The sequence below is a fragment of the Rhinichthys klamathensis genome, unplaced genomic scaffold (assembly GCF_029890125.1).
Source record: "Rhinichthys klamathensis goyatoka isolate OS25496 unplaced genomic scaffold, OSU_Roscu_1.1 h1tg000585l_1, whole genome shotgun sequence".
Lineage (NCBI taxonomy): Eukaryota > Metazoa > Chordata > Actinopteri > Cypriniformes > Leuciscidae > Rhinichthys > Rhinichthys klamathensis.
The window spans coordinates 649,223-674,783 of NW_026607045.1; the positions used below are offsets into that span (position 1 = coordinate 649,223).

Consider the following 25,561-nt stretch of genomic DNA (forward strand, 5'->3'; position numbering starts at 1 on the left):
CTAAAATGGCCTCCACAGTCACCAGATCTCAACCCAATAGAGCATCTTTGGGATGTGGTGGAACGGGAGATTCGCATCATGGATGTGCAGCCGACAAATCTGCGGCAACTGTGTGATGCCATCATGTCAATATGGACCAAACTCCCTGAGGAATGCTTCCAGCACCTTGTTGAATCTATGCCACGAAGAATTGAGGCAGTTCTGAAGGCAAAAGGGGGTCCAACCCGTTACTAGCATGGGGTACCTAATAAAGTGGCCGGTGAGTGTACATTATAAGCTTTCAGATTTTCATCTTACTTGTTTGTCCATATTCATTTCAGCAACTGCACAAAGGTATTTTTGCTTATTTGGGTCCTCTGAGATGTTTTTCCTCCCCAGATGTGAGCTTGATTTTCCTAACTATATCATACTACATGAGCCATAAAAGCCTGATGTATCAAACCCAATAATTAACAAAAAACAAACGTTTTATGCAAGTTTTTTTTAATGTTCAATAAACATTTCCATTTAAAAAAGAAAGATTTTTCCGATTATCATTTCATATGTCATGCTTTACAGGGATAAAAACAAACACATTGTTTAGTGTGAACTCGAGCTGACTTTGTGTCTCAAACCTCAGTGGTAAAGCTCAAGCTTTTAATGAGGTTTTTCCTCTCTGTTGTGTGCTTTCCAACACATCTCTCTGGTTCTCCGGTCCCGGTGTGATTGAGGCTGTAGCTCTCAAAGCGGGAGATGTATTAATGTAATTAGAGTCAGTGCGCAGTAAGCAGGGACAGCCTCAATCTTTGCTGTCGATCGATCTTTAGTCGCCGCTACAGGCCGGCTGTATCTCCCTGGGGATTTGTGTAGTAGGCCATCTCTGAATGCTAATGTGTCTGTGGTAAACCTCCAGCTGAATGAGTTTGTGGAGTGTGCTAGCACACCTTTCATTATTGTTAAAGGTGGTGTGCCTCTATTGGTAACAAACAGAATTACAAAAATAATGACTGTTTTCAATCAGGTTTTCTAAAACACAGGTCTGCCATTGGTCAGAAAAACAGATAGCCCCACCCCAAACTCACGCCATTGGTTGAGCAAGTGTTGCTGTGATGGGTTGGTTGGGATTCTCCAACAACAAAGCAATTCGAGAGTGCCATAGTGCTAGTGTTTACTTGCTTCAACTTACAAATGGCTGTTGTTTAGCCAAATGCAAAGTTTTGAAATGTGTTTGACATCAGGGGAAGCGAGAACAGCCACACAGTTGCAAAATTTCAATTAGACATGTTGAACTGTGGGACTAATGCAAATGATCCAGGTTTGAGTGCTTCCAGAAACTAGTCCTCCACTCATTCCTCAGTAACTTTGTCATTAAATAATAATTAAAAAAAAGACATTCAGTCATGCAAGGCAAATCATATGACATGAATTGTTAGGCATCATCAGATATGCATTATTAGCTTTTCAGATATGCAGTATTAGCTTTTGTTGAACTCGTATTCTATTTAAAGTGCTCAGTTGAAGGACGTTGATCCCCCTCCCCTCCCCCTATTAGTGAAAGAATAAGAAAATGTGTGTCAGAATCAAGTCACAATGGAATTCAAATGCAGATTTCACTAGACATTTTTTAGATTTTTCAATATTTTTAATATGTTTTTAAAATAAGTCTTTTATACTCACCAAGGCTGCATTGATTTGATCAAAAATACAGTAAGAAAAATGTGTGACGTACTATTACAATTTAAAATGACTGTATTCTATTTTAATATATTAAAATGTAATGTGTTGGCAAAGCTGAATTTTCAGCAGCCATTACTCAAGTCTTCAGTGTCACATGATCCTTCAGAAATTATTCTAATATGCTGATTTGCTGTTCAAGAATGTTCTATTATTATCAATGTTGAAAACAGTTGTGCTGCTTAATATGCATACAAAATATTACTTACCCCAAGCATTTGAATGGCAATATACTGAGTAATAGTTGACATTAGGGATGCTCCAAAACCACTCAACATGTACAGTACACTGCTTGTGTAAGAAACACTGGTGACAACAGAGCAAACAGAGAGCAAAATGTATATATTAGAAGAAGGATGTCTATGAAGTAAATGTATCGAATTAATAGAATGGTAAACAAATGAAATATTTATGCAAAACGTGTTTTAATTGAGCACGCAGCGGCATAGACGCGCAAGCTTGTCGAGCGCTTATCCCTTTTTCACAGTCATCGCTGGAAAGTTTGTAGTTTGGTCTGATATGGCAATGGCAAAGAAAGTAAAATGAGGAACAAATTACTAACGTTAACTTGACAGTAAAGAGAGAGAGAGCACATGCTCTGTTGCATGCTCTTGATTGCTGATTGTTCAGCACATATGCGTCATTTGATAACTAAATCAAATGTACAAGTAAGAACTTTTACATGATTTATGTATGACGTGTGGTTCCCTACATCATTACTGGAAGGTGGTACAGTAATCACATGATGTTTTCAAAGAAGTTTTCTGTTGGCAAACATCTGAAGCGCGTGCCCAGAATGCTGCCTCTCAGATAGTGCGCGAATAGCCTATTAAATCGAGTTCTCTTTCAAGTAGACAAATTCACCCAAAATTATGTCAAAGCGCCCGTGTAGGCAAGTATCCTTGTGAAACCTTGTCGGTTATGTCTTGAGTGAACGTAAACAACTGAAAAGAACATGTGTAACAGTGTGTTGGATATGTGCAGCTCTTAAAGTGACAGCAGCCTAATAAACCTACTGCTGTCTTTGTCCTCAATGTTAATCTAACACAAAAGACAGAGACAATCCCTCACTGCTCTTGACTGATTGAGTCCTGCTGGAGCAGCTCTAAATGTTCACTGTCCTATTAAATTACAGATGAATTAAATATGATAGAGCAATAATATGAACAGTGAAAGTTACTGTAGCTCCTACAATACATTTGAACAGGCATAATTAGGAATGAAAATAACTGAAGGAAATATCTATTTGGTTCGTATTCATTTGGTTTCTCTGCCCAATATTAAATTCCAAAACAGGTATCGGTACTCGGTATCTGCAAGTACTAAAAAATAAAAGTATCGGTATCTGGAAAAAGTGGCATCGTGGTAGTTGACATCATATTCAGAGTAATACTTTGGATTATCACTTAAAAGCCATTACACTTCGTGAGGACATTTATCTAAATGAAAGTTGACCTGATGTTTACCTAGTAGTAACTGGGAATAAGCCTTTTAAGTGATTTAGTTTAGTTATATTTGAGTTTGATTCATATTTGAGTTGTTAACATTCACATCTAAGATGTTAACATCAGTGTGTATTTGTTTGTGTATGGAAGCATGGATGGGGTCGTATCAGTGCAAGCGTAGCACTGGTCCACCCGAATTGATTGTAGATTCAAATAGTAATAGTTTGGAAATAAAAAAAATGCATAATCATATCTGCATACAGTATCATCATATTTCTTAAAGGGTTAGTTTACCCAAAAATGAAAATTCTTACATTAATTACTCACCCTTATGTCATTCCAAACCCGTAAGACCTACGTTCATCTTCAGAACACAAATGAAGATATTTTTGATAAAATCTGAGAGTTTTCTGACCCTCCATTGACAGCTACGTCATTGCAACTTTCAAGGCACAGAAAGGTGGTAAAACATCGTTAAAATAGTCTGTGTGACTACAGTCAGGGCTCGACATAAGCAATGGCCCAATGGCACGGGGCCAGTAAAAGAGTATGTCGGGCTAGTTGATTGGCCAGTCACTGGCCCTCAGCAAAACAAACAGCAAACGTCATACACAGTGGCGCGAAGAGTGTCAATGTTACTTCAGGTTATTTATAACGTGTTGAAACGTCAAAGAACTACGAGGCTGATACGAGAAAGAGGACATTCCTAGTGTCATGGAAAACACAGTAGGGCCTACACCTGGTAGGGATGGTTACCGAAACCCGGTATTAAACGGCCCCGGTGCTGAATTTTGAAAGACCGCTGTATCGATAAGCTCGGACTTTATCGGTTCTGCTGTCGGTACTGGAGAAATACACGTAGGCGAGGTGATCATTTATTATTGCTATAAAGACGTTATTGGTTGTTTTTTTTACCATCTCCCTGAGTCGCCAGCCATTTCTATATATAATAAAATTAAACCATTTGTCTGTGATGCATTTTTGCTATTCGCAGAAACAGACCGTAACGAGACAAGCAAATTATACTTTGGTCTAAACGATGAAACGTACACAAAAATATGTCAAAATGGAGATTCACTTAAACAGTTTATGTCTAAAATGGACGTAGTTATGGAAATATTTGGGAGAAATTATGGTGCATCAGTAGACTATTAGATCTGCACTCGTTCTTAAAGGGGAACCAGTCTAAGAAACATGCTGACGATTGCGCCATTACTGTGAATCAAACAACAAAAGGCAAAAAGAAAATCACTCACAGCTCTTGAATGAATAACTTTAGCTTTAATAAGCATAAGTAAGATGAGGAGACTGAGGAAAAAAAAGAGTGATGGAGATGAGGAGAGAGCAGGCATTGACAAATAATCTACTGCACGCTGACATTTGGTTATTTTTGCATGTCTCCAGGGGCTCTCTCTTAATTCCTGTACTCCCTATGCTGTATTGATTAATCCTAATGTATACAATAAATACAGTTTAATGGAAAAGTGCTTTTCCTTATATTTATTTCAGGGCCAGTAAAAATATAGAAGGGGCCAGCAAAACTCTGATCTACTGGCCCAGGGGCCAGTGGGTTTTTTTTTTTTTATGTTGAGCCCTGCACCAGTAGTTCAACCTTAATGTTATGAAGCGATGATAATACTTTTCGTGCGTTTTTGTTCCTTTAAATATAGTGAAACAAAATATTTGTTAGGTTTTGTGGTCTGCAGTAATTCACATGATTTATTCCTGCCTCCAGGACCACAGACATCAACTGTGCAGATATCGTTATTGTACAGTGAATTGTGCAGCTGTACATTATGCTATGTAAAATGAGCCAATCTTTTCTAATAAAGGCTAATGAAAGGGTTACACTTCACAACAGTCAATGACATTAGAGAAAAGGCACAGAATAGAGATCCACCCACTAAGATTTCTGGCCTCAGTGCTGTGTGGGAGAGATTCTTTGACTTTGTGTGGTCATCAGAAACTATCTAAACAGCACCAGAGAGAAAGAGAGAGAGAAACATAAACAATATCAACATTCATGTCATACAATTTTTTTCCCCCTCAGCAATGATCACACGTGAAATTATGCCATGTTTTTTTTCCTCATCATTCATCTAATCGATCTATGTGTGTGTGTATGTAAATATGTTGTGTTCCATTTACTGTGGGTGTTGCTGCCGACTGTTGTTTTGAAGTTGTTCATCATCATGGCATCTGTGAGCTCAGCGGTTCCCATCATGCTCTGATGTATCCCTTAAAAACTAGGCCAGTTCACACATCTCCAATCCACTCTGATCTTTATCTCTCTCTTTCTGTTTTCCTCTCCATCCATCTCTCTCTCCCTCCCTTTCTTTTCACAGGCAAGTCCTGCCCCAATTATTGTCAACACGGACACTTTGGAATCTGTACCATACGTGAGTTTTGATTTTTCATTTATTTATTGCACGTTCATGACATTATGCACAGCCGTGACATCGCCAATCACCCACTTGATGAGTTCACTGCCCACGCAAAGTGAGTGGCGAATAAATTTGACATCCTTTTTATTTTTTGGCTTTTCATGAATTTGGTGTCATTTATCACTCTCAACGCTGTGCAAATAGGATCAACATATTCAATGTTTGATGACTTTTCATAAATAAGCCAGATAAGGAGGCCAGCGATAAGCTGTGGGTTTAGATTAGCACTGGCTTTTCACAAAGCTTTTCTTTTATGGGCTTGAAATATTAATGTTCAGTGTCAACTGCGTTTTGGGTGGGATGTATGAGAGAGATTTGATGAATGGTTTAAAACAGGTCTTGGATCAAATCAGGGCTGGACTGGGACAAAAAATCAGCCCTGGCATTTTGGCCCAGACTGGCCCACTACATATGATCATAAACACAACCGAACTTTGTTTGCACGCCCTTGAATATGTATACCAACTCCTATTAAAACCACTAATGCCATGTAATAAGTGAATAGGAGTGAGTAAGAGTTAACAGATGAAATAATTACTAAGTTGAACTATACTTCACAGTGATGAATCCTAAAACAAGCTATAAGCTGCATTGGGATAGCAATACCGTTAGCAATACCGGTTTTTCCCACAGGACTTAATTGGGCAATGGGGGGCCTTCAAGTCAAAAAAGTTGAGAATCACTGGTTTAGAGAAATTACCCCTGTAAAGCCTAGCGTATGAAATAATAGTCAGAAACATACATACATATGTTACTCAACATGTTGTTGATCAAGGTGTTATGGCTCATATAGTATGATATAGGTATTGAGCTCACATTAAAAGAGGGAAATTGCAATTTGGTGCAGTGGTATTTATATGGCCAAAAAGTGAGCATATATAAGTATCAATTATCACTCTATATTAGGGGTGTGACAATACACAATATTGGGTTCACTAGAACGAGATGAGCCTATATTTTAACACTGCTTTTAAGAAATCTTCAATGACAAAATATAAGACTGGAAAAATATTATTTTATTTGAATGAAAGTCACAAAATGCAATACAATGCAGATGCATTTTGAAATGTTGGCAGCCCTGCAAGCACTGTAAAAGGTTTTGCCACAAACTCAACTCGTCATCTTGATATCGCAAGAAAACTTGACGGGAAATGTCGTCACATGGTATAAGATCACTGGGCACACCCCTATTCTATATCTCCCAATAATAATTTTTTGACTGCAAAAAGACACGTGCACTACGACCTCAAGGTGAACATTTATAGAATTATTAATCACACTGCAGAAGGCATGTAGTGGATTGTGTACAATAGTTTTGATCATGTTAGAGGCCTTAGAAATTTGTGTATCAAATATGATACAGTAGGCTATAAAGAGTTGAAGCTTTGTTCCAAAACCTTATGAGCTGCCTACCTAGGCAGCATTACAATGAAGGCACGTATACTTCATTATTAAAATGATCCCAGAAAGCTGAGTATGCTCATCCGAAAAGTGTGAACAGTGCACGTTATGGAAAAATAAATTTTTATCCAATATTTCTGTTTTGTATTTTTATGCATATTGGAGGACAGTTCAGTCAAACCCATTTGGAGAATACGTTGTGCTTCACATGAAGCCACCTATGTAGAGCATTCCAATTCAGTCAATTATGAGATTCCATTTCATAGTATGTGGTTGCCTATTATTTTTTGAAGTTGTAAATACAACATTATTGGAATATGTTTTACATAAAAATGCTATTTCAGTCAAATTCTGCTTCAAAATTTCATATTTAATTCATTGTGATACTTGCCGTATCTTTGTAATTATTAGTGAAATTTATCATCAATTTCCGAGTGAAAATTGTTGGCAGCACGACGCTTTTCATTTTGAATCAGAACTAAAGAGGTAGATAAATGCAGGAGGAGAAAACATTGAGCACATGATAGAACAGGTGATGGGATTGAGTGAAAGAACACAGAGAGGGAAAGTAGTGTTGAATCAGACACTAACACAGAGCGATAAGTACTCGGCACGAAGCGCACACAAACGCGTTAACAACACCGCTTGACCTTGAGTCGGTAGAGGAAGGTTTTGTCTGTTTCCTGCAAACTCCAAAATGATGTGTTTTTTTCCTGTTATTGCAGTGCTGTAATTTGACCATGCCCAGAAACAGCTAGCCATTTTTGAACAACCTATAAATCGCTCATTCTATTTTTTTTTTCTCTCTGCTTCAGCTTGTTTGTTATAGATAAATCACTAATAAAATATTTTTAACCACTCAATTGTTTCTCCTAAACGGCAAGGAGATTAAATGGAGGTTAAAAAGATTCTCTTCCTCCATTACATCAGAAAGATATCATGAGAAATATCCCACCATTCTTGCTCTGTTTCATTAAAAGAATCTCCTCCGTTCCACATGGCCCTTACACACACACTTCACGTTCACCGAGGATAATCTAATTTGATTCTTGTTTCTCTGCCGGCATCTCAGTAATGAAATATTAATATCAAGGCATATCCAGATGACTGTGGATGTGCCGTGTTTTAGTCAAAGCGCCATACTTCCATCAACAATGCAAGATTGACCATGACATCCTGAATCCAGCAACACGCTTAATGCTGTTAAGACGGTTTAATTGCTTTTCCCCCTTTTTTTTTATGCTGTCCTCAAATTAAAGCCTGCTGTGGACTTGTGTTGGAGTATGTGTGAGATTATTATGATTATCAGCTGCTTTAAGCACCAATTTGTGTTTGATAGAACTTCTAATATCCTAATACGAGTGAACAAGAGAGTGAGGATGGAGTTCTGGTAAAAGAAAACACTATGATGGATTGCTCCAGCAGAGCCGGTGTTCACTCTGAGTTTAGCCTATAAACAGTGTGTGTGTACATGTGCGTACGTGTCCATGTGTGTGTGTGTGTGTGTGTGTGTGTATGTGCCTGTTCTGTGCTCCCAAAATGTAAATCTCTAAAGTAGAATGAATTCGCTGACCCTTTTTTCGTTGAGAACTTTATTTTATCATTACTACAATATTACAGGTGCTGGAAACTTAAAATGGTGACACTGGGATTTGACGTACGCTGCGTTTTAGATTTACGCATCACTTCGATTTTGAATTATCTGAGTTGTGGGAGAGGTAGATGGGTAACAGAACTAGCGTTAAAATGTGTTGCTATGATTAGAGATATTGGAGGCCTGTGTGATCCATCCATTACAATTTCATTCATAACTATCTTACGTGTTGGCGAATTTGTGGCTAATTTGTATGAATTGGTACGATTGCAGTCGTACGTTTTTGTACGATCTGCTTACGCCCCAGTGACGGTTGTGTTTAAGGATGGGGTTAGGGGTGGACCCTCATTTTTTTAATAAAAATTTTACATTTTCGTATGATTCACATCATACGTATTCATATGTAGTTACGTTCCCTGTGAGATTGGGTTGATCCAATGGATTGAGTCGCTGTTGAGGAGATATAAAGACTCCATACTTCCCCAGAGAAAAAAAGAAAGGTGTGCTGCAGTAAACCCAGTGGGAAAGGACCGAATCAAGCTCATTATGCATGTATTCATGGCATACATTTATCCTGCGCACACACATTCGCTCACCCAGTACAGTGTCATCTGTTCACTTTATTAAAAGGAACCTCAGTTGCTTTAGTGTGCAGATTTGCCTCAGGTTTAGTGCTATGTGGGCTTTGTGATGTTTATCAAGGAAGTGTCGAGGCTAATTTAAAAAAATCAAGCTTAAAAGACAGATTTTTCTTAGGAGTCATGAAAGATATGAGAAATGTCACTTTTATCTGTTGATGCTTCTGAAAGATTTTGGGAAAAAAGCAAGAGTGTGTGAAGCTGCCAAACATTATATATAAAGGAGAGCAAAAGACCTTTGAGAAGATTAAATATTTAATTTGATACAAACAAAACATTGAGTAGGCCATGTTAAAATGCTGGATAATGTCTTTCCAAAATCTTCTGGTTGTGAAAATTATAGGTGTTAGGTATACTATAATGTATTGCTATAAAGATGCACAGTTATGCATTAGATACAGTTCTAAGATAAACAGTTTTGGTCAAAATCTAAGGCAAGCTTTTTTTTATTATACTGTAAATATTACATTACCATTCAAAACATTTTTTTTTAAAGAAATTAATACTTTTTTCCTGCAAGGATGCCATACATTGGTTAAAATATTACTGACACTGAAGGCATTTATAATGTTACTTATACTTATACTTTCACTCAGAAATTGCTAGTAAATTTCACAATTAATTACAAAGAAATGGCAAGTAACACGTTGAATTAAACATGACATTTTGAAGAAGAAAAACTGAAATAGTATTTTCTTGTAAAACGCACTCCAGTTATCCTTGTTTTATTTACAACTTCAATTTACAACAATGATTTCATGTGACACTGAAGACTGGAGTAATGACGCTGAAAATTCAGCTTTGCCATGACAGGAATGAATGACATTTTAAAATATTAAAATAGAAAACATGTGTTGAATTCTAATAATATTACTCATTTTATTACTGCATTTGTGATTTAAATAAATCCATCCTTGGTGGTAAATTCTCTTTTATTTAATACCAAAAATAATTATCTCATGTAAGCTCACTATTTGCATGTATTATGCATTTTGTGTGCTTTTTAAACTATTGCATAGGTAGCTTAGCAACATGTTAATGTTAAATTATTGAAAGATGAGTCTTTTGTGTAGTCCATGATGATTAGGATGCTGCCTTAGAAAGTACAGTAGACTATATATATAGGCACTAGACTGAAAGGCAGCTTGCTAACTTTGACACATGCACTAGAGTTTAAATCTTAACCTGCTGTTGCCTATAGTTTAAGACCTGGCGAGAAATCTGGTTAAGCACTGTTAATTATGAAGCCTCCACTGTGCTCACTTTGTAACTGTAGTGGGAACAGAGCTCAGTTAGAATTAGCGCTAAAGATAATCAAGGGGGCGACAGGATTAATACAGCATTATTGAGAGCGTGCTCAGTCTGTGTAGCTGTTAAATAACTTCCACCTAGCTTCAGCAAAATGACCCCTTCTGCATACTTATAACAGCATCTTTGTTTCCATTAGCTGCCAGGAATAACAGTGGTTAGTTCATGTGCTAATTAGTCCACATGGGTGTGTATTGAGGAAACCGAGTCTTATTATGTCGCAGCCTGGGGGATATTTCGTGTTTAATCACCGCGATGGGCGTAAAAAATATGCCATCCCATCGGCCAAAACTCTAAAGGGAAAGTGCCCAGTTCCTGCATTATAGTCAAACAGTAGTCATGGAAACATGACCCGCTCTGTGTCGTTTGCACAAGCTGTGTGGATGAACGCATTCAAGTGTGTCGTACATTCGCGGGTTTGTGTGTTGCCACATTTGGAGTGACTCACCAGTTTAATGTGAGCTTTTACGCCCCGGATGCTGCATCGTGAACTCCCCTCTGCAGCTGCACTCACCCTCGGTCCCCAGCGTCTCACATTTGCAACACCATGCGGCTCAGAATGCTAATGCCACTCAAAACCCAGTAATTGGGTCATTTCTTCAGGGGGAAGATGGAAAGGCCATGTTTGTCTTGACCTAAAGAAAAGTTCTCCAAATGAAGTGCGTATGATTATCAGTGTCTTAAGTCGGCTGATAAGGGGGTTTGTTCTGTTCTGATGAGCGCTGCCGTTGTTAATGATCTCATTTACTCAGTCTTATTGGTTTTCATGCACATCTGTCAATTATCACATCCATCAATTATCTCTCTGATTGTGTTTGTAGCCATATTCAGCGCTGTGTGCTTTGAGAGCGATGGATGCAGTGTTCTGAAGAGCTCTCGCTGATGAAACTGTGGAGAAGCGACTCGGCTATACCGCTGCTCTGATTAGTTAGCACCAAACAGAGGAACTTGTGTACACTGGTAATAATTCTGGCTCTGACAATAAACAAAATGGCCACGTCGGATATAGGATTTTGACCAGTTTTAATGGTAAAGCCATTTGAGCTGTTACGGATCATGTCATGTGTGATGTACTGTAGGCATTCGTCGTGGCTGGTAGTGTTTTCTGATCGATCCTCATGCTAATAAAGTCTGCATCCACTGACACGAATTTCTATATTACTTGGTCTCTTAAAGTAAACTCCTTGGGAATTTGAACTTGAGACTGTTATCACTCTATAGTGATGTTCACACCACTGTACCAGCAAGCACTCATATGAAATCACTAATCATTCTATTAGATTAATATTTTCTCTGTATCTGTGGTTCATCATTTACACTTGATCTATTTCGCTTTATTTTTAGTATTTAAAAAATGTTAGGGTTATGCATAGCCTATATGTATATCTGTGGTTCGTAATTTTCAGTTGATATGTTTTTTTTTATATATCTAATTATTTTTTACGTAGTTTTTTTTTTACGTTCTATTTTATTGGTATAGCACTACAGTTAATGCATCACTTAAAATTAACTAACAATGAGCAATACACTTGTTTCAGTATTTATTTATTTTTGTTAACGTTATTTAAAAACTGTTCATTGTTAATGTCAGCCCAGGTCCAGTATATAATAATAACAGATGCAACTTTTGATTTTAGTAATGTATTAGTAAATGTTGAAATTAACATTAACGACTCGGTTACTAACGTAACCTCGGTTCCCTGAGAAGAGGGAACGAGTATTGCGTAAGTAGCTTACGCTATGGGAAAACTCCTTGTCTCGAGAAATATTGAAGTCTTTATGTAAAACGCATTGCAGCTGCACAGCATACAGCAATGAGCGAGGCAGCTCGGTCATTGGCTGTGCTGCAGCAACTGCACGAACCTATGACGGGGCGACTCTGAACCCGCTTCCAATGAGCGTGCTTCGCGCCTGCGCGCGTCAGAGCCCGCCAAGATGGGCGTGGCCAAGGGCTATATATTGAGCGCCCCGTCATCTGAGTTCTTTAGGTTCAATCGACTGAAGCAAACTGACCAAGCACGGCAGCTTACGCAATACTCGTTCCCTCTTCTCATGGAACCGAGGTTACGTTAGTAACCGAGTCGTTCCCTTTCGAGAGGTTCCTCTTATTGCGTAAGTAGCTTACGCTATGGGAACGCCATGTAAAACGCTGTGCGTGCTGACTTCGCTCTATTAAGCCGGAGGCAGATGCCTGAGCCTTTAAGCAAAGTAATTATCCAACGAGCCAGCCGAAGGCGGGCTTTACAAAGGACAACGTGGAACGGCCCAATGGGCGTCCAGAGAAACACACAAGCACATTTTTATGTACTGCCATGTATGAAAAATCCTCTACATCAGTCAGAGACGGATTCTATGAGGGAGGAGACAGCGCTCAGCATGTACACACCCCAGCCTATGCATAGTTAGACCGACAGTATGTTAGAGTGCAATGAGGGGACCTGTAGGTTATAAAACCTGATAAATGTTGACGGTGAGGCCCAGCCTGCTGCCGCACAAGTATCTTGAATGGGTATCCCACTCGACCACGCCCACGAGGAGGCCATGCCTCTTGTAGAGTGAGCTCTGATGCCCAAGGGGCACTGAAGGCCCTTGGCTTCATAAGCCAGCGCTATAGCATCAACTATCCAGCGCGATATTCTCTGCTTTGAAACAGCGAGACCTTTGGTGCGGCCGCCAAAGCATACGAACAATTGCTCTGTCTGTCTGAACAGGGCAGAACGTTCCAAATATACTCTGAGCGCCCTGACCGGGCAGAGTAAATTAGCGTCGCTTTCGTCTGCTGGAGACGATAGCGCGGCCAAAGATATCACCTGTGCTCTGAAAGGTGTAGAGAGCACCTTCGGAATATACCCGTGTTTTGGCCTGAGGACAACCCTGCTGTCGTTAGGTCCAAATTCCAGGCAGGCAGCGCTTGACGACAGCGCGTGCAGGTCGCCCACTCTCTTGACCGAGGCGAGAGCCAGCAAGAGAGCAGTTTTGAGCGAGAGCTGTTTAAGGTTCACAGTTCGGAGGCGTTCGAACGGGGCCCGCTTGAGTGCGTCCAGGACCGTGGCCAGGTCCCAGATCGGCACCGAGGGGGGGCGTGGGGGATTTATCCTCCTGGCGCCCCTCAGGAAACGAACGACTAGGTAGTTTTTTCCTAGTGTGCGTCCTTCCACAGGGTCGTGCGATGCTGCTATGGCAGCCACATATACTTTGAGCGTGGAGGGGGTGCGGCCTGCCTCCAACAGCTCTTGTAAGAAAACGAGCACACTCGGTACTTCGCATGACTCAGGGTTCAGGTTTCTGGATTTACACCAGTCACTGAACACCTTCCATTTCTGGGCATATAAGCGCCTCGTAGAGGGTGCTCGCGCCTCAGTGATGGTTCTTAACACTCCACTGGGGAGGTTCCTGGGAACCCGTTGAGGGGCCACGCATGGAGGGCCCACAGATCGGGGCGGGGATGGAGGATCATCCCGTTGGCTTGCCTGAGGAGGTCTAGCCTCAGTGGAATCGGCCATGGGGCAGATTTCATCATCTGCATCAGTTCTGGAAACCACGTCTGGTTCTTCCAGAGTGGGGCTACCAGGAGCACTGCACATTTCTCCTCCATGATCCGGCTGATGACCTGAGGTAGCATCGCGACCGGAGGGAAGGCATACAGCGGGCGGCTCGGCCAGACTTGGGCGAGCGCGTCTGTGCTCTTTGAAAAGAAGAGAGGGCAGTGCGCATTTTCCTTGGAGGCAAAGAGGTCGACCTCTGCTCTGCCAAAGGTTTGCCATAACCACTGAATCGTCAGGGGGTGGAGAGACCATTCTCCTGGGAGAACCTTGTCTCTGGACAGCATGTCCGCTCCCTGGTTCAGAGCACCTGGCACATGCGCTGCTCTCAGTGAGCGCAGGTTGCGCTGGGACCATAGGAGGAGCTCCCTGGCCATCGAGTGCAGGGAGCTCAATCTGAGTCCACCCTGACGATTTATATGCGAGACTACCGTCATGTTGTCCGTTCGGACTAGGACGTGCTCGTTCTTCAGGTACGGGAGCAGGGCTCTGAGAGCCAAAGCGACCGCTTTCAATTCCAGACAGTTTATATGTAGGCGCTTCTCCGGGTTTGACCACAAGCCGGAGACAGGCCTGCCCTCGTAAAGGGCCCCCCAGCCTATTTTGGAGGCATCTGTCGTGATCATTTTTCTCCTTGTGTTCACGCCCAAACTCATGCCGGACTGATACCAGTCGACAGCTTTCCAGGGCGTCAGGGCTTTTATGCAGCCGTGATTTGCTCTGATTAAAAAGTGGCCCGAGCGCCACGCGTGAGTGGGGACACGGCTTTTGAGCCAGCGTTGGAGAGGACGCATGTGCAACAATCCTAGCTGGAGTACAGCTGATGCTGAGGCCATGAGACCGAGCATCCTCTGAAATCGCTTGACGGGGGCGCGCGCACCCGCTCTGAACGATGTTGCAAGGCGCCGGATAGTGAGCGCGCGCTCTGACGAGAGGCGCGCCGTCATCTGCACTGAGTCTAGCAGTATTCCCAGAAAAGAAATATTCTGGCTGGGGGATAGCCTGCTCTTTGCAAAATTGATTCTTAGACCCAGGCGATCTAGATGACTGATAATCCAAGACCTGTGTGTCACTAACTGGCTCTCTGATTGTGCTAGGATTAGCCAATCGTCGAGATAATTTAGTATTCGCACTCCCCGCTGTCTCAGGGGGGAAAGTGCTGCATCCATACATTTCGTAAATGTACGGGGTGCCAGTGACAGGCCGAATGGTAGTACTGTGTACTGGTATGACTGTCCCTCGAAAGCGAATCTCAGAAAAGGCCTGTGATGAGGCGCTATTGGAATGTGAAAGTAAGCGTCTTTCAGATCCACTGATAGAAACCAATCCCCTGGGCGAACTTGCGTGAGGATATGCTTGGTTGTTAACATTCTGAACGAGCGAATCATTAAAGCTTTGTTCAGATGTCTGAGATCCAGAATGGGGCGGAGACCGCCATCCTTTTTCGGGACGAGAAAATAGCGGCTGTAAAAACCTGCCTCGCTCATAGAGGGAGGGACTGTCTCTATAGCGCCTTTCTCTATCAGTTTGAGCATCTCGGTGCGTAGAACATGTGAAACATCTCTCACTTTCGTCTCGACCACTGCTGTGAAGCGGGGCGGTCTGCGAGCGAATTGAAGCGAGTAACCGTGTTTTATTATGTTCAAAACCCATTTCGGCATGTCGGGGATATTTTCCCAAGCTTTCGCTCGCACAGATATGGGCTGAATGCTGGCTGGGGGCGTGTCGCAGTGACGTATGGCTCCCGCCAGCGAATCGCCTTGTGCTAATGTCGAGCTTACAGCTCTCAGTGGCGCGGGCGCGCGCTGAGCAGCTTTGTTGAATGCCGAGTGCAGGGGTGTGTGTGAGATTACAGGCACGCTCGCCGTAATGCTCACAGAGCAAGATGGGGAAATGTTTAACACTGTATGGGTAGTGCTTATGGGTGGGGGTGGATAAACTGTGGTAGGCACGCGCGCCACTTTCATAAAACTTCCCGCTCGCGGCGGGAGGTTTTTGGTCATATAAACAGTGTTTGTGAGTTGGGGTGCATGCATAACAGCGGGCACACGCGCCACTCTTATAAAACTTCCCGCTTTTACTGGGGAAGTGTTTATAACTGTGGGAACAGTGCTTATGTGTAGTGGTGCATACGTGACAGTTGGCACACAATCTACATTTATGGGGCGTCCAGCTTGAGCTGGGAAAACATTTGGCACTGCGTTGACAGTTTTGATATGTGGGAATGCGCACTTTGGTGTGGACACGTGACCCTTTAATGACACAGGCAGAAAATAGCTCTTTATGTGATTTCTGTGTGTCGCCGTAAAAACGGTGTTTGTTTGCAGGTGGGCGAGCTGTGTTGCTGGCACATTGGCTGCTGTATAGACATTTCCAGCCGCCTGTAAGGGGACTGGGTAATGCTTTAAACGTTTTGGAGAGAACGGTCCGGCTCTTGCGAGACACGCGCTCCCCCTTTTTCTCCCTGTAGCTAGGAGGACTTACGAGGCTCTGGGTTCAGCACAATCTTGGGCCTAGGTCCCCGTCGCTCGGGCGGTTGCTTCCTGTTGGCAGAGCGCGAGCGGCGTGGAAAATCTGTTTCAGGTCTGGGCTGAGAGACGGGAGGCGCCGTCTTAGCTCCCTGCTGCTGAGGCGGCCTTTGGCGGCTCTGCGATGAGCTAGCTCGTTTGGGCAGGAAGTGACGCATAGCCTGCGAGTCCTTACGGGCTTCGGTGAAGCGCTCGGCGAACTCCTTCACCGCTGGTCCAAACAGGCCGCTTTGTGAGATAGGCGCGTCGAGAAATGGCGCCTTATCTGCATCCTTCATCTCTGTTAGCGTCAGCCACAGATGGCGCTCAAGGACAGTCAGGTTAGCCATACCACGGCCGATGGATTGGGCGGTGGCTTTTGTAGCTCGCAGCGCTATGTCAGTGGCGCTGCGTAGGTCCTTAAATGCCTCAGGATCGGGTCCAGACTCGTCCATACTGCGGAGAAGTTTAGCTTGAAACACCTGGAGGACAGCCATAGAGTGAAGCGCTGATGCAGCTTGGCCGGCGGCGGCGTATGCGCGACCGGCGAGAGCTGAAGTAGACCGGCAAGGCTTCGAGGGATGAGAAGCTTTAGCTTTCCATCCAGCGTTGGAGGGTGGACACAGATGATTGGCCACAGCCTCCTCGAGGGGCGGAGCCCCCTCATAGCCTCTTTCTTTCGCGCCGTCCACAGAGGAGAGCGACAAAGAAAAAGAAGGCTTCAGGCGAGCGGAGTGCGGGGCTTTCCACGACTTCGTGAGTTCATCGTGAACCTCCGGGAAGAAGGGGGAGGGTCTTTGTCGAGGGGCCTGTCGGCGCCCCTGCAGGAACCACTCGTCCAGTCGGCTGCGGGCGGGTTCTTCCGGGGAAGACCAATCGAGCCCGAGGTCTTCCACGGCCTTAGACAGGATGCGGACGATCTCAGAATCCATGCTGGAGCCCGCGCTCGTGCCCGCTAATGTCGATGGCGCGGGGTCGAACGACGAACCCGGCCACTCGTCGGATGCAGCATCACACGAAAAACTGTCATCCTTGTCATCGTCATCCCCTGAAGCGCCAAACGAGTAGAGCCCCATCGCTCCGCTGGAGGGGTGCTGGTCCGCCTGTGTGAACTGGACTGGCGGCGGGGAGTCATCAGGTGGTGGTGAAGCACGCTGGGATTGGCCCGGCGTGACATCACTGCAAACCGCGTGCTCCGGCGGCCTCTGTGAGCGGCGCTTTTTCTTGCGCGGCTCGACCAGAGGAGATGGCAGCACGGAAGAGGTGGACTCTTTCGCGGTGAAAACGGCGAAGCGAGCGCGCAGCTCGGTGAGGCCCAGGGCGTCACACTCGGGACATCCGCCTCGAGTAAGGGCAGCCTCTGCGTGGTCCGGTCCCAGGCAGAGGGCACAGATGATGTGACGAACCCCGTCCTGAAGAGGGCCTCGACACGAGGCGCAGCAAGGCATTTGAAACAACGCCTTGTAAAATTTGCTCTTTTAGAAAGTGTCGCGGGGGCGAACACTGAAAGCTTTGTAAAACAAGGATTTCAGATGATGCGCGCCGGATGGCTTAGCAGAAGGGCGATCGAAGGCGGCTGAAGGCGCCGGCGTCCTCGAAGCAGTCCTGCTGTAGGCTTGTCGACGGCGGCGGTGAAGAGACTCCAATAAATCCGGAGGATCCAGCGAAGAGAAGGTTCTTTGCTGAAGGAGATAAAATCTAAAGAACTCAGATGACGGGGCGCTCAATATATAGCCCTTGGCCACGCCCATCTTGGCGGGCTCTGACGCGCGTAGGCGCGAAGCACGCTCATTGGAAGCGGGTTCAGAGTCGCCCCGTCATAGGTTCGTGCAGTTGCTGCAGCACAGCCAATGACCAAGCTGCCTCGCTCATTGCTGTATGCTGTGCAGCTGCAATGCGTTTTACATAAAGACTTCAATATTTCTTGAGAAAAGGAGTTTTCCCATAGCGTAAGCTACTTACGCAATAAGAGGAACCTCTCGAAAGGGAACTAAGTTTTAATAATGGTTTAAAATTATTTTTCATTTTAATTCATGTTAAAGGAGTAGTTCACTTTTAAAAAAACTTTTGCTGATAATTTACTCACCCCCATGTCATCCAAGTTGTCCATGTCTTTCTTTCTTCAGTCGAAAAGAAATTAAGGTTTTTGATGAAAACATTCCAGGATTTTTCTCCATATAATGCACTTTACTGGGCACCAAACGGTTCAAGGTCCAAAAGACAGTTTCAGTGCAAACTGCAAACTGTTCAAAGGGCTTTAAACGATTCCAGACGATGAATAAGGGTCTTATCAAGTGAAACGATCGCTCATTTAAAAAAAAAAAAAAAAAAAATTTAAGTATTATAAGCTCAAATGCCCGCCTTGCTCTGTTCTGTGATGCACGTTCGTGACTCTCATGTTCGAACTCGTTCATCAAAATGAACAAATCTTTTTTCGAGTCATTTGATTCATTTAACGACCGAAATGAACGAATTGACTCGGAAAAAGATTTGTTCATTTTGATGAACGAGTTCGAACAGGAGAGTTACACAGAACAGAGAAAGGCGAGCATGTGAGCTTATAAAACTTAAACGTTGTTGTTATTTTTTTTTTAAATGAGCGATCGTTTCGCTTGATAAGACCCTTATTCATCGTCTGGTGTCATTTAAAACCATTTGAACAGTTTGCAGTTTGCACTGAAACTGTCTTTTGGACCTTGAACCGTTTGCTGCCCAGTAAAGTGCATTATATGGAGAAAAATCCTGGAATGTTTTCATCAAAAACCTTAATTTCTTTTCGACTGAAGAAAGAAAGACATGGACAACTTGGATGACATGGGGGTGAGTAAATTATCAGCAAAAGTTTTTTTAAGTGAACTAATCCTTTAACTAATGTTAAAAAATGGAGCCTTACTGTAAAGTTTTCCATTTTATTTAAAATGTTTATTTAATGTCTATAATGTCTTATATCACGATACGAGTAATTTTATTTCACAATAACAATATGTATATCACAATATAGTTATTTTTGCTTCAAATAAGGTTTTTATGATCAACATTTTTGATACCATTGAAATGTCATCATTCTTATCACAATTTTCAATAGCATTTAAAAAAGTATTATGAAAAACTCAAGCTTACTGAAGACAAGTAAACAGATATAAAGAAAGAGCAAAGAAAACAAACTACAATAGAACAGACACACATGAAATAGACCTATCTGAAAAACTTCAAGCACTAGAAATACTAAAAAAATATGCATAATAGAGTAATCAAATGTATAAAAAGATATTAAATACAAAAGTATTTAAGATTTTCTCTTTTTTGTTTTTTTTGATTGACATTAACAATGACAGTAGGTACTGTACATTTGGATGCTGTCACTTTAAGAGCGACTACACGGATCCAATATACTCTTGCGTTCACTTGAACTCTGTTTACATTCACTTAAGACATAAATGACTGTTTACTTGCAAAGACATGGATTATTTTAACCGCTCAAGCCCAATTAGGTGGCAAAAAGCACTCAGTTCAGTTCTCACGCGCTGCGTTCAGTACCAGCGGCTTTATGTGAGCTCGTCTTTCAGACAGCGCTCAGGAAACGGTCTCTCAGAGAGCACGCGCATAACGGTTTAAAGTCAACCGTTTTTAAACCGCACTGCTTAAAACACATGCAAACGATAAGCTTTCATGACCGCTAGGGTTGGGCGGTATGACGGTATATATCGTTACCGCGGTAGAAAATGTCAACCGTAACAGATTTTTGTATTCAGTGTATACCGCGACTAGACATGTGCCGGTATTCGGTAATGCGATAAATCGCGGTAATGAATATGCACGATATTGTTATCGCGGGGACTTCGAAATACCGTGAAAAATAGTAGATCCGAATTTAGATTTTTAGAACGCGCATCAGCTTATTTTCCATCAACCGCTTAAAAAACAATGCGTAGGCTATATGCTGCGCAAAACACGGGCGCACTTTGATGTAAACAATCCCCACATCACATAAGCACTGTGTGCATGCAGTGCGCACTCTAGTCTAATGTAAACAATCCTCACATTGAGAAGAAGCACGGCGGAAGGAGGAACGCTGCCGACTATTTATCCCCCGCATGGCTGCCAACTCTCACGCATTCAGCTTGAGACTCACGCAATTGACACTTTCACACGGTCTCGCGCCACACATCCATTTTCTCACGCAGAGAAAAATCGCGGAGCAAAGAGGACACTGACACCGACAGACTAGACAGAGCAGGTTACTTTTGATATGAAAAAAATATCAGCTCTCAGGTTTTATAACGAAATTCAGACAATAAATACTGTTTTGGTGCTTGTAAATGTAGCGTGACAGATCGCGCGCCTCAGTTCAAGTAAACCGATCATCTGTTACTTTTTATTAAAGATACAGTACGTGCAACCCACCGAAAGGTACGTACTTTCGATCAATCAGTGTTTTTCAACCACGGAAAGAGGTCAATAACACTGCAGGAGAATTATGTCACAGAACGTTACATTTACCTCAGGAAAGCCATTTAATGTTAGTTGACTATAAGAAAATAGCTATAGAGAGGAGTAGCCTATTTTGCTAAATATGTGCACTATATTACATATTTTAATATATGTTTACTTGTCATTATAATTGTTATTATAATGAAAATTATGGCATATTACATTTTTATATTTATATTATTATTATATTTATATTGTATGCATTACATTTAATTTCTCTCTGTATGTTTACAGCATTATGTGAGATATATTTTTTCTTGAGAAAAATTTAAATGCAGGCTATCTACTGCAGCCTACCAAATATTTATCCAAATGAGTCAATATTGAATCAAGATTGAAATTAAATCCACGAATTTAATTGAAATCGTGAAAATTGTGTTAAGCAATAATACAAACAGTAGCCTCGGTAACTGTACCATGTAAACATTATAACATGTTGTCACTAAAAAATAAAATTAATGTTTTGACAATCACAATTACACATTGTGATGCAAGTTTTTTTTAGATACCCCCAATCCATCTGTTTCTCTTGTGCAATTAAAATATCGTGATATTACCGTATACCGTGATAAAAGCTCAATCAATTAATCGCAGCATGAAAATTTGATACCGGCACATGCCTAACCGCGACATGCAAATAAGTGGGCGTGGTTAACTCGCGTGCAACATGCGTGAGACTGAAACACTGAGAATTGTCAAAGAAACATGGAGAAAGCAGATCAAGAGCATCCACAAAGGAATTACGTTTTCTAAAGGGTTGTTGTTGTTAACGTGATATTTTCGGGGGGAAAGGCGCAGCAGTTAATTAGAGCAGTGCAGCACCTTATAGTTTAGAGCGTGCTCGCAACGGGGAAAACATTAATTGACTATGACAGTTCATATATCAATATCGTAACGAATAGAAATAACCTTAAATAATGTTATCTGCATCTTTCCGTCTCTTATGTAAAGTTTTAAACACGAAAATCGCAGCATGACACGCAAACAGTTTGCCGTGGTAACCTGCTTGTTAAAGCGAATGTATTATCCTGTATCTGAGGCAAAATTAATAAATATGCAGCGCGAGTTATATATTTCTAACTCCAAACAATTGGCCACTGAACCAGCTGATAAAAGCTTCCTTTGATTCGATACTGATTACAACTTGACACTCAAATTAACCGATCGCATTTTACTGATGTAAAAGACGCGCGCGTGCACACGCACTGAGAGGGAGCGCGGTGTGTCTGTTCACCGGGCTATGGAAAAAAAAACCCGACACAGTTACAAGGTCTGTGTATAATTTAAACTAGGCTACTTAGTCACCATTAACAGTAGCTGCTGTTCGGTTTTCATACTGCTGCTCTCCTCCTAGTCACTTCTGAACTTGAACTTCTCTTGATTAAAGCTGCAGGTGATGGGTTGCCAGATATCACAAAAAGAGCAAAACAAGCTCCTTAAAAACGCAGTGTATAAGCAGACAGGGCAAAAATGTACCGGGGAACACATTTAAACATAACTAGTATTACTATACTAGAAAATTAAAAGGAAGTAACTAATTTATTATGAATAGAATAGTTCAATATAAAATATTCAGATATTATAAACTGATTGATGAAGTAAAGCATAACATGCGATTGAAAAATTATTCAGCAACACTTTATTTAAAGTTTAATTGCACCTATGAGTTGTATTTAATATCAATCAGTTGGGGGAAGTTCATCTAAAAGTTGATAAGTGTTTTTGTTTATATTTAGCTATCAAAATAGTTTACCAAAGAAATAATTTACCAAATAAGAGAAAAAGAAAACAATGTGAAGTACTTTTCATTTCTAAAGTATTTGGGTTTATTTATTATACAAAGCCCTTTTTGTCGATTTTTCGAGAATAGCTACCGGTACATACACTCACCTAAAGGATTATTAGGAACACCTGTTCAATTTCTCATTAATGCAATTATCTAATCAACCAATCTCATGGCAGTTGCTTCAATGCATTTAGGGGCGCGGTCCTGGTCAAAACAATCTCCTGAACTCCAAACTGAATGTCAGAATGGGAAAGAAAGGTGATTTAAGCAATTTTGAGCGTGGCATGGTTGTTTGTGCCAGACAGGCCGGTCTGAGTATTTCATAATCTGCTCAGTTACTGGGATATTCACGCACAACCATTTCTAGGGTTTACAAAGAATGGTGTGAAAAGGGAAAACCATCCAGTATGCGGCAGTCCTGTGGGCGAAAATGCCTTGTTGATGCTAGAGGTCAGAGGAGAATGGGCCGACTGATTCAAGCTGATAGAAGAGCAACTTTGACTGAAATAACCACTCGTTACAACCGAGGTATGCAGCAAAGCATTTGTGAAGGCACAACACCCACAACCTTGAGGCGGATGGGCTACAACAGCAGAAGACCCCACCGGGTTCCACTCATCTCCACTACAAATAGGAAAAAGAGGCTACAATTTGCAAGAGCTCACCAAAATTGGACAGTTGAAGACTGTAAAAATGTTGCCTGGTCTGATGAGTCTCGATTTCTGTTGAGACATTCAGATGGTAGAGTCAGAATTTGGCGTAAACAGAATGAGAACATGGATCCATCATGCCTTGTTACCACTGTGCAGGCTGGTGGTGGTGGTGTAATGGTGTGGGGGATGTTTTCTTGGCACACTTTAGGCCCCTTAGTGCCAATTGGGCATCGTTTAAATGCCACGGCCTACCTGAGCATTGTTTCTGACCATGTCCATCCCTTTATGGCCACCATGGACACATCCTCTTATGGCTACTTCCAGCAGGATAATGCACCATGTCACAAAGCTCGAATTGGTTTCTTGAACATGACAATGAGTTCACTGTAATAAAATGGCCCCCACAGTCACCAGATCTCAACCCAATAGAGCATCTTTGGGATGTGGAAGGAACGGGAGCTTCGTGCCCTGGATATGCATCCCACAAATCTCCATCAACTGCAAGATGCTATCCTATCATTATGGGCCAACATTTCTAAAGAATGCTTTCAGCACCTTGTTGAATCAATGCCACGTAGAATTAAGGCAGATCTGAAGGCGAAAGGGGGTCAAACACAGTATTAGTATGGTGTTCCTAATAATCCTTTAGGTGAGTGTATATAAATAACTATATCGTGAAATATATCGTTACCGTGAAATAAAATTAGTCATACCGTGAAATAGAATTTTGGTCATACCGCCCACCCCTAATGACCGCGCAGCACAGCAACGTCACGTGAGCATGACCGCGATAGAGACGACAGTCCAAAATCCCTACCGGTGCTATCTGTCTTTTGATGATAGAACAAAAACACCTATTTTAGCATAATTTTAGAGTACATATTTGTATCCCATCCAAAATTCATCCTGGTGCCAACTCTGGACCAGCTGACCAAATATGTTACCGCATCTTCCCGCATGACTGAAGAACGTCAGCCAGAATTCATTTGAGAAATGTTGTGGAGTGAGAGACTGCGTTCAGCTCTGTGCTCTTGACATCTGCTTGGTCCTCATGTTTAAGAGCAGGTGTAGTCTAGAGGCTTCCAACTGATGCTGTAAATGAAAGGTCATGTTGCTCTGAGGAGAGCAGTGAGACCGTATTAAGCTATGCCTCTTTCTCTCTGTTGAACAGCTGAGGTGGCTGAGGCATAAATGAGCTTGTTCACTGGGTTTTAATTAGCCATGAATGACTGTTTCTTTTTCTCCAGCTGTCTGAAATACTCCCCTCAGTTAAAAAAAAAAAAAAGTCCAAATGTGAAACATGGACACTCACTGTAAAGGCCAAGGCTGCCTTATTATCGAGGCACTTCATTAAATGTCCTTGTTCACAACAAGCTCTATTGACAGCACCTGTGAAATGATGTTGGCTACCACCAAATAATGTTATATCATTCCTTAGTTGTTAAAACATACACAAATTGGGTTTACAGTAAGGCATTTCATAGATAAAGGTTTATGCATTTCTGCTGTAGTTATATTAAATTATAATAATATTTCACAATATTACAGTTTTACTGTATTTTTACTTTTTAACGGTAGTATATATTCGTAGGCCTAACAACAGTAGACCTGCTTGAAGATCAAGATAACTCATTTCAGCTCAGGGAGGTAAGTCAGACAGCTGTTCTGAAATCTATACAGGATCTAAACCAACACAGTCTCATCCCAAGGCGTCATCTAACTGACGCTTCTGACCATGCGTCAACATGCCGACGCACACACCACCCCCCAAACGTCAACATGAGACGCTCATCCTCGGGCGTCATCAAATGCCGCGCACCCTATAGCGTCAGTTAGATGACGCTTCCGTTATGGGTAGGTTTAGGTCTGGGGTAGGGTTAGGATTAGACCACTAGGAGGCGCGTCTCATATTGACGCTCAAGGGGTACCCTGTGCGTCGGCATATTGACGCATGGCCAAACATGGTCTAAAGCGTCAGTTAGTTGACGCCTTGGGTGTGAGACTGGGCTGTCTAAACACCACCTTTTCAAAAGATATTT

At 42.2% G+C, this 25,561-nt stretch overlaps 1 protein-coding gene across 37 annotated transcripts in view; it reads left to right on the forward strand.

Moving 5' to 3' along the window:
* dlg2 (discs, large homolog 2 (Drosophila)) overlaps positions 1-25,561 on the forward strand; it is a 298,249-nt gene that overhangs the window by 205,667 nt on the left and 67,021 nt on the right. For 11 of the 37 annotated variants that reach the window (XM_056240212.1, XM_056240246.1, XM_056240229.1 and 8 more), the window contains one exon: positions 5,504-5,557. The exons of the other annotated variants lie outside the window; for them this stretch is intronic. In XM_056240212.1, coding sequence (XP_056096187.1) covers positions 5,504-5,557 — 54 coding nt within the window. The remainder of the gene's footprint in view (positions 1-5,503; positions 5,558-25,561) is intronic. 37 annotated transcript variants of the gene reach the window in all.